A 9,233-nucleotide genomic window follows, 5' to 3' on the forward strand; every position below is an offset into this window, starting at 1 on the left:
CGTATTACACGTTCGTCTGAATAAGCCCTAACAATAAGGCCCAGTTCACAGAGTTTTTGGGCCTTGATATTGACTCGGACACTGCGTCAGAATCAGCACCAAAAAACTTCCAAAACGTCCAGTCCTTCACCTCCAGCCAGGCTCCAGGTAAGTTTTGTCCATGTGTGACCGTGGCTGCGCGAACTTCGTTCACGGGTGCGCGCACCGGCGGTCTCGAGTGCGGCCGTTCGTGGGTGCGCGCTCGTGACTGCGCATGCGCGGGAGTTTCCTTGTGCGCGCGATAGGTCGCGCGCGGGCGGTTTGACGGCCCCCCCATGGGGAGGGGGCCCGCAGCAGCTCACGACATTCTTTTGGTGAAAAAAACGGGCCCCATTGCAGGGGCCCGTTTTTTCCTACCAAAAGAATGTCACGGCAGTTGCCCGGCCACCCTTTCAGTTAGGTTTGGCCGGGCCCTTCACACCAGTACCCCTAATACCCCCCTGATGGCGGCCCTGGCTGCGTCGAGAAGAGCGTTCCCAGCCAGAGGGTCTCCCGGACGCGTCCCAATGGCAGGCGTTACAGTTGACTCATTACTTGTCAAGACTACCTACACCGGCTTCCTATGACCGAGCTCTATCTTCCTTTGAAACTATGTGTTCTCAAACGGGGCATGTGAGACGGGCCCTGTCCAGTCTTTACTGCGTGCTGCTCACTCCTGCTGAGGATTTCATCCCACCATATATTACGAAATGGGAAAGAGATCTTCAGATTACTCTAACACAAGAGCAAAGGGAAAAGATCATGCTCCTCACACATAAGGCGTCTATTAGTAACGCCTATCAGGAAACCAGTTTTAAAATACTATCCCGTTGGTACAGAGTCCCACATGTGCTACATAAAATGTTCCCGGATGTTTCTCCTTTATGTTGGCGATGCGGCAGAGAAGAGGGAACGCTTTTACATATATTCTGGAGCTGTGAGAACCTTCGCACCTATTGGTCAGAGGTTCAAGATATCATTCTGGAGATCACAGGAATCTCGCTGGGAGATGATCCAGCATGGATTTTGCTGCACCACCACGATATACCTGTGGGGCGCTACAGGAAGATGTTAGTGAGACATTTGCTGAACGCAGCTAAGGCTTGTATTCTCGGGGGGTTGGAGATCCTCTGAGCCTCCTGTGACTAGACAATGGCTGGAGCGCAATCACGAAATTCGGAGAATGGAGGAGTTGCTCCATTCCGCACCCGAACGAGCAACACAGTTTCAGAAAACCTGGTTCTATTGGTTTGACTTCTGCAAGTCGGGCAGATACAAGAGGGCCATGGGTGAACTGATTAGTGGAGAACCAGGGAGCTCTTGAGTTCTCTCTGGTCTGTGATGTGCTGTGGGGGGGGGGGGGGGAGTGAGGGGAGAACATCTCCCCTTCTCCCTCTTAAGATTTTCCCTATACCCCCCCCCCTTCCTTTTGTCCTTCTACCCTTCGTTTACTTCCCTATTTGAATCAATCGTTAATAAGAATTGACTGAGATGTGGGTGATGGAGGGGCGGATGAGGGTGTAATGCTGGTATTCCTGTCTTGCTATACTAATGCTTGTAGTGTATTGATGGTACTACCGTGTTTCCCCGATAGTAAGACACCCCCGATTGTAAGACGTATCGGGGGTTTCAGGGGGGTCGGCTAATATAAGCCGTACCCCGAAAGTAAGACATATGTCTTACTTTCGGGGAAACACGGGGGTATTGCCGCCTCCTGCCCACTTCCGCGCCGCCCCCCTCTCCATACGTCTCCATCAGCGGCAGGAGCACGGCTGTTATACACAGCCTGGCTCCTGCTGCAACTGCCGGAATCGAAGCGCGCGCCGATTCCGGCAGTTTAACCCATTAAATGCCGCTGTCAATAGTGACAGCGGCATTTAATGTGTTTGACAGAGGGGGGAGCTCCCTCTGTCACCCGATCGGCGCCCCCGCAAACAAATCGCTGGTCGCCGTCGGGTTTCCATGACAGCCGGGGGTCTAACAAAGACCCCCAGGTCTGCCTTCAGCATCTGCCTGTTAGGCGATGCCGGAGGCATGACCTAATAGGTTGCCTGTCAGTTTTACACTGACAGGCAATAATGCTTCGGTATACTAAGTATACCAAAGCATTATATATGCGATCGGCACATCGCATAGTGAAGTCCCCTGGTGGGACTAAAAAAAAAAATGTAAAACAGTTAAATAAAGTTTGTGAAAAAAAAAAAAAAAAAAAATTCGACAATTTTTTTCCAATATAAGACATACCCCGAAAGTAAGACATAGTGGGGCTTTTGGGGATAAAAAGAAAGTAAGACACTGTCTTACTTTCGGGGAAACACGGTATGTTGGGAGGACTTTGATTGCATATTTACTTATAGTTGTTGAAATATAGGTTGAAATGATCGGCCCTCATGGGCTTTTTCTGTACCCATGTCACCCCCTTTTCTTTTTCTGTATCCCCATTTCTTTTCTTGAAAATAAAAAATTTGAAATATAAAAAAAAAAAAAAAAAAAGGAGGAAACCCAGCGTCTGGTGATGTCCATGGGTTCCAGACTTCAGGCCATCATTGCCTGCAAAGGATTCTCTACAAAGTATTAAAAAAAACATTTATGGTAATGTTAATTTGTCCAATCACTTTTGATCACCTGAAATGAGGAGGTTGTGTAGAAAAATGGTGGCAATTCCTAAACTTTTCACAGGAGATTTTTGTTTAACCCCTTGAAATAAACCTGAAAGTTTCAACTTCAATTGCATCTCAGTTGTTTCATTTCAAATCCAATGTGGTGGCAGCAAAACCCAAATCATGAAGATTGTGTCACTGCCCAAATAATTCTGGACCCAACCCACACACCCACCCACACACACAGCAAACACTCTGAACAAGCATAGCTGCAGTGTAAAGAATGGGGGTGGGACAGAGCAAGAGTATTGAACTACAGCGAAGCTGGAGTCATTGATCATATCCAAGCCCTTATGAAGATTAGTCTAAAATGATGAAGATCAAAGTTATAATATACATTTTTTTTTTATTTAAAAAATTAACAAATCTTCACAGAATAAAAACAGGAAGCGGATCATAAACTCAGCAGAACAATTAGAAGGTCGGCCAGATCAGGTTTCATTAGCGGTTGTGTCCAGCGTCTTTGTTAGCGGTTTTGTCCAGCAGTGCCGCCTTGTGGTCATTTTCTGTGCTACATCCTGGACCCCTACAACCCATTACATAGCTGGACAGAAAAACGACTGCACTACCACCCTGCAAACTGCAGTGGCAGCCATATTGGTTGTAACAACTTTCCCATGAACAGATAAAACAAAGAAAAAACCTCCACTGTAACCAGTGTCAGGAGGGGGCGCTAAAGCCGGTTTACTCTTCCAAACTGGATCTTTTATGCAATGGCAAAACTTGTATTTCCCAATAGATTTTCTCCATTAATATAAAACTATTTACACGTGATCATTCTTCATCAAATCTTGAGAGATAAAACGGCAGCGTTATCACAGTTCATACGGGATGCCTCGGATTCTCCGTGCGAGCTGCATGTCCTTCACAAAGAGAGTGCCCCTATTGGCCTGGTGACTGAAGAGGTAAGAATCTTCAAAGAGACTCACGAGGAAGTCCTCAGCTGACTGTGGATACAGAAGAGCATTAGTCCCTCTTAAAGTGACAGCACTCCCGGTATAATTTACTACACAGCTCGAAGGACTGATCAGATTTCACTTTTATGAGCTGTTAGCTAGAGTGATGGTGGGGGGGGGGGGGGGGGTCTGGCCTCTGGAACTCCCACAATGCATCACAACCCCTATGCAAATGTCCCGCTAGGGCATATGGATGTGTTAGAGGGGGCGGGGGCTGAGTAGTGAACCACTGCAAAGAGCAGCTCCCTCTCTGGTTGACCCATGTGTTACATGGACAGTGCATTGTATGAGATACTGACCTCTTGTAGCGCCATAAGTGCGGTGCTTTGCCAGTAGTAAAACACGCCGCGGGAATACTTCAGGCAGATCTCTCTCACCTGCAAGAATAAAAGGGGAATATCACCGACAATAAAGAGGAGCAGCCGCAGAGGACACATCCACTCACCAGGCGGAAAAACTGGGTTTTCTGAATGAGCAGATTGGTTGATTTTTGGTACTTTCTTATTTCCATCAGCGCACGGGCTCCTGGGCGGTAACGTCTTCTTCGTTGCGTGCTCGGTCTGTGACTTGTTTCCCCTCTACCTGTAAGAAAGAAATCCATAATCACAGCTGAAAATGAATCTCCCGCTACATGGAAATTCACTGTCTGGCCGGGGTCACACGTAGGGTAAACACGGCGGATTTTCTGCAACGGATTTCATTGCGGAAACTCCACAGCGTAATACATAAGCAGAAGAGTGGAGGAGATTCAAACAAATCTCATCCAGACGCAGCGGAAAAAAACCGCCAAACTTACCCAGATCTCTCTGCTCCTGCGTTCAACCCGGCCTCCAGGGATGATGTCTCATCCCATATGACTGCTGCAGAACATCAGAGGGACACGTCACCATGGCTACGGGTAAGTATGGGTTTTTTTGGTTTTTTTCTACCTTCTATGGACATTCCAGCCGAAAAACTGCAGTTTTTCAGCCAGAATTACCTCCGGAGCCCAGGGCCAATACGCTGTGTACTTTTACGCCGCGTATCTGCCCTGTGTGAACATGGCCTATTACCTTAATGTCCCCCAAGGAACATCAGGTAAACAGATTTAAAACAGAACATGCTACCTGCAGCCACCACTAGAGGGAGCTCATTGTATATGGTTGTACATTGAACTTGGTAACAAAACAGTATGCAGTGAGCTCCCTCTAGTGGTGGCTGCAGGGAGACAAAATTATACCATGTAACTGTCTACGCAGGAGATTTAGAGCTCCGTTTCAGAAAACTGTGCTCACACTGCTGTAAAACTACATTAAGAAATTAATCAGCACAGAATGTTGGACCTAAAAAGGATATAAATGTGGACGTTCAAATTTTAGATACTCTTCTATGACTGATAATTTGGGGTCCATCAAGTCCCATTGATACCTGATTAAAGGGGTTGTACCACGAAAATAATTTTTCACCTATCCACAAGATAGGTGATAAATGCCGGATCGCTGCGGGTTGTTAACAAGAGTGCGGGTCCCAGAGTGGTGGTCACTCAAGTCATTCTCTATGGCAGTGGTCCCCAACCTATTTTGCACCGAGGACCGGTTTGATGCAAGAACATTTTTGCGGGGACTGGCGGGGGGGGGGGGGTGGCTGGAGAGGTTAGGGTCAGTTCACACATTGCGTAAATACGGCGTATACCTGTATTATAATGCGGAAAAATCGGCAGCATAATACAGTAGCAGCAAAGTGGATGAGATAAAACACGTCTCATCCACACGCTGCATAAGCGGAGTAGAAAAAAGGCTCAGAAATTGACGTCACAACATCGCGCCTGCCTGCGCGGAGCCGCTCACGGCAGAGTGCATAATTGGGCAAAGAGCAGTCAAACTTGACTATTTCCGTCGATCACATAGGGAATGAATAGAGCGGTCGGACTGCAGGTTGGAAATTCTTAGATCCCTCATTTCATAATATATCTTCATGGGTGTGAGCTGTGTTCTCAGATTCCCTTCCCAGGGCCATATAGTAACGTGCTTCCTGCAACCACCACTAGGGGGAGACAATTGTGCACATGCATACAGCTCCTGTTGTGCCTATACAAATCAGTCCTCAGTTTGCTCCCCCTAGTGGCGGCCTTGTGCTACAGAAATTTCTGTATGTAACAGATTTTTACCTGCATAGAAACGAACCCTCTAAGATATAAAGCTGAGAAACGGACTACAAACTAGTATTACACGACCCGAGGTTATCTGGAATTCATTTTTAAAATAAAATATATAATGAGAGTGATAAGATGATCAAGGTGCAACTTTCTCTTACTTGGCGGAGATTGAGGAGGAGCTGCAGGTTTCTTCTGCGGCTGTGCCGACTTCCTGCGGGACGAGCTTTTCTGGGGTGGTTTCATGATGATGTAAAACGCTGCTGAGAGTCATACAATCAGTTAAGCGGATAAGAGACGGTGACAATTCAGCAGAATCACAGGTGACGTAGGATAAACGGAGCGGTTTTATACTGACTGATGCCACCAATGCAAGTGACAAGAAAGTGATGACATTGACGGTGAAGATATGAGATTGCCGGATGTCAGTAATTAACGCACGCTGCATCAATGAATACAATAGATCCTCGTGGCATCAATTACCAGAACAGCGACATCAATGATCTATTTAATAATGCGGCAACAGAAGAGCTACCCGCAGCAGATCCCGCAAGCAATGGGCAGATGTTTGCAGACGTAATGGAGCCGTCTTTTCAGGCGTGATTCGAGGCGTAAAACGCCTGAAAATAGGTCGTGTGCACATAACCTTACAGAGAATCCGTAATCCAGACAAAGGTGGGAAATTTAAAACTGGAGCAAAGGAAAAGTGGAGCAGTCGTCATGGAAATGAAAGGCCGCAGCTGGAGGACGATGAGCTGCAACAATGCAGTACAAATATACAGAAATAAAACATCTAATAATCCATATGATCTCTAGACACGCAGCAGCGAAAATGTACCGTCAGCCCCCCACTCACAGTAATGACCGTCAGCCCCCCACTCCCAGTAATGACCGTCAGCCCCCCACTCACAGTAATGATGTCAGCCCCCCACTCCCAGTAATGACCGTCAGCCCCCCACTCACAGTAATGACCGTCAGCCCCCCACTCACAGTAATGACCGTCAGACCCCCCACTCACAGTAATGACCGTCAGCCCCCCCACTCCCAGTAATGACGTCAGCCCCCCACTCACAGTAATGACCGTCAGCCCCCCCACTCACAGTAATGACCGTCAGCCCCCCCACTCCCAGTAATGACCGTCAGCCCCCCCACTCCCAGTAATGACCGTCAGCCCCCCACTCCCAGTAATGACGTCAGCCCCCCCACTCCCAGTAATGACGTCAGCCCCCCCACTCCCAGTAATGACCTTCAGCCCCCCACTCACAGTAATGACCGTCAGCCCCCCACTCCCAGTAATGACCGTCAGCCCCCCCACTCCCAGTAATGACCGTCAGCCCCCCCACTCCCAGTAATGACCGTCAGCCCCCCCACTCCCAGTAATGACGTCAGCCCCCCACTCCCAGTAATGACCGTCAGCCCCCCACTCACAGTAATGACCGTCAGCCCCCCACTCACATTATAATGACCCCTCAGTAAAGCCACCATCAGCCTCCGTCCCCCCAGTAAAATGACCATCAGCCCCCTCCAGTAAAGCCACCATCAGCCTCAGTCCCCCCGCCCCCCGATAAAATAACCATCTGCCCCTCTAGTAAAGGGACCATCACAGACAGAAAGTGTGATTACCCCTGGGGAAGGAATAAATAAGGAGGTATAAGAACAACAACTACCAGCATGTCCAGGATGTTATGTGATATCAGAGAAAGTTTACAGGAGGAGGTATAAGAGGAGAGGACTACAACTCCCAGCATGTCCATGCTGTTATTATGGGATATCAGAGGACATTACAGGGAGGAGGTATAAGAGAAGAGAACTACAACTCCCAGCATGTCCAGACTTAGTATGGGATATCAGAGGACATTACAGGGAGGAGGTATAAGAGGAGAGGACTACAACTCCCAGCATGTCCAGGACGTTATTATGGGATATCAGAGGACATTACAGGGAGAAGGTAGAAGAGGACTACAACTCCCAGCATGTCCAGGACGTTATTATGGGATATCAGAGGACATTACAGGGAGGAGGTAGAAGAGGAGAGGACTACAACTCCCAGCATGTCCAGGACGTTATTATGGGATATCAGAGGACATTACAGGGAGGAGGTAGAAGAGGAGAGGACTACAACTCCCAGCATGTCCAGGCTGTTATTATGGGATATCAGAGGACATTACAGGGAGGAGGTAGAAGAGGAGAGGACTACAACTCCCAGCATGTCCAGGACGTTATTATGGGATATCAGAGGACATTACAGGGAGGAGGTAGAAGAGGAGAGGACTACAACTCCCAGCATGTCCAGACTGTTATTATGGGATATCAGAGGACATTACAGGGAGGAGGTAGAAGAGGAGAGGACTACAACTCCCAGCATGTCCAGGACGTTATTATGGGATATCAGAGGACATTACAGGGAGGAGGTATAAGAGGAGAGAACTACAACTACCCACATTCCCCTGGCTCCATTTCTCACACAACTGCTAAGAAAGTAAAGAAAACCGCACTTACCCTGCCCAGTGTTAATGGCTCCTCTCCCTCCGTCAGGCTTCTAGTGGGAAGCGGTGGGCGGTGCTTGTAACAGACGTCCGCGCGTCACGTCTGCTACAACGTCGGGGGCGGAGCTTGTAGCAAAAAAAAATAAAAAAATTTTTAAAAAAAATTGTGATTTTTTTTTTTTTGCCGTGGTTGAGCCGCGGCACCCCTGAACAGCTCTCGGCACCCCGGTTGGGAACCACTGGTATAGATTATATAATAGCCCCAAAATATAAAAGCCAAGAAAAAGCAAAAGGCTCCCGCACTGCGTTCTTCCATGTTATGTATCGCCCCCTTGTGGTAATAGAAGAAGTACACCAAATGTTCAAACCATCGCTAAAGCCAACAAAACTATATCCTGATGTTTGATCTCCCACAATCTATAATAATAATATAACCGCGCGGTCTCAATGACGTCATCAAGACCTCGGCTGTAAAGAAAAGCCTGTTTATACCCCTGGGTTCCAGGATGGGTCTATTTTAGGCTCGATGGGTTTCTATCAAGTTCTATAGAAAATGCTTAGAAACGTTGTGATATAAAAAAAAAACCTTTTATTGACATTAAGACCCCTTTACCAATGCCGATAATCATACGAGCGCTTGTTTTCGATCACGGGCAGCGACGATCAGACGATAAACTGCACTCATTGGTCAGCTGATCACATCTTTTATGCGTCCCAAAAAATCCTCGTTGTCCACAGCGTACAAACGGGATGTGCTGCCGACAATACGTAAACTGTACGAGCACGGACCATCGTATTAACCATCGCTTATCCCTGTACAGCGTGCGTCGGCTCGTGTAAATGAGCGCCGACTCACTGGATACATCGTTGATCGTGCAAGTTCCATCTAGTGAAAAACTGTAAACAGGGAGGAGGGGGATGCAGCTGCAGTTTCTTATGCCCCACGCACGCGACCGTATTTTTCATCAGTAATTACAGCAGG

General features: G+C 47.8%; 1 protein-coding gene across 4 annotated transcripts in view; it reads right to left on the bottom strand.

Annotated features, from left to right (window-relative positions):
* Positions 1-8,387, bottom strand: part of LOC142759926 (histone H3-like centromeric protein A) — a 240,708-nt gene extending 232,321 nt beyond the window's left edge. Inside the window, exons 1-5 of one of the 4 annotated variants that reach the window (XM_075862721.1) lie at positions 8,265-8,372; positions 5,927-6,025; positions 4,080-4,216; positions 3,934-4,011; positions 3,038-3,625 (exon numbers count right to left, since the gene is read on the bottom strand). In XM_075862721.1, coding sequence (XP_075718836.1) covers positions 3,494-3,625; positions 3,934-4,011; positions 4,080-4,216; positions 5,927-6,011 — 432 coding nt within the window. In that variant the 5' untranslated portion in view covers positions 6,012-6,025; positions 8,265-8,372 and the 3' untranslated portion in view covers positions 3,038-3,493. Of the gene's footprint in view, positions 1-3,037; positions 3,626-3,933; positions 4,012-4,079; positions 4,217-5,926; positions 6,029-8,264 lie in introns of those variants that run through there. The other 3 variants (XM_075862720.1, XR_012883214.1, XM_075862722.1) reach the window with 3 other exon arrangements.
* Positions 8,388-9,233: the final 846 nt, after the last annotated feature.

The sequence above is a fragment of the Rhinoderma darwinii genome, chromosome 4, assembly GCF_050947455.1.
Source record: "Rhinoderma darwinii isolate aRhiDar2 chromosome 4, aRhiDar2.hap1, whole genome shotgun sequence".
NCBI classification, from domain to species: domain Eukaryota; kingdom Metazoa; phylum Chordata; class Amphibia; order Anura; family Rhinodermatidae; genus Rhinoderma; species Rhinoderma darwinii.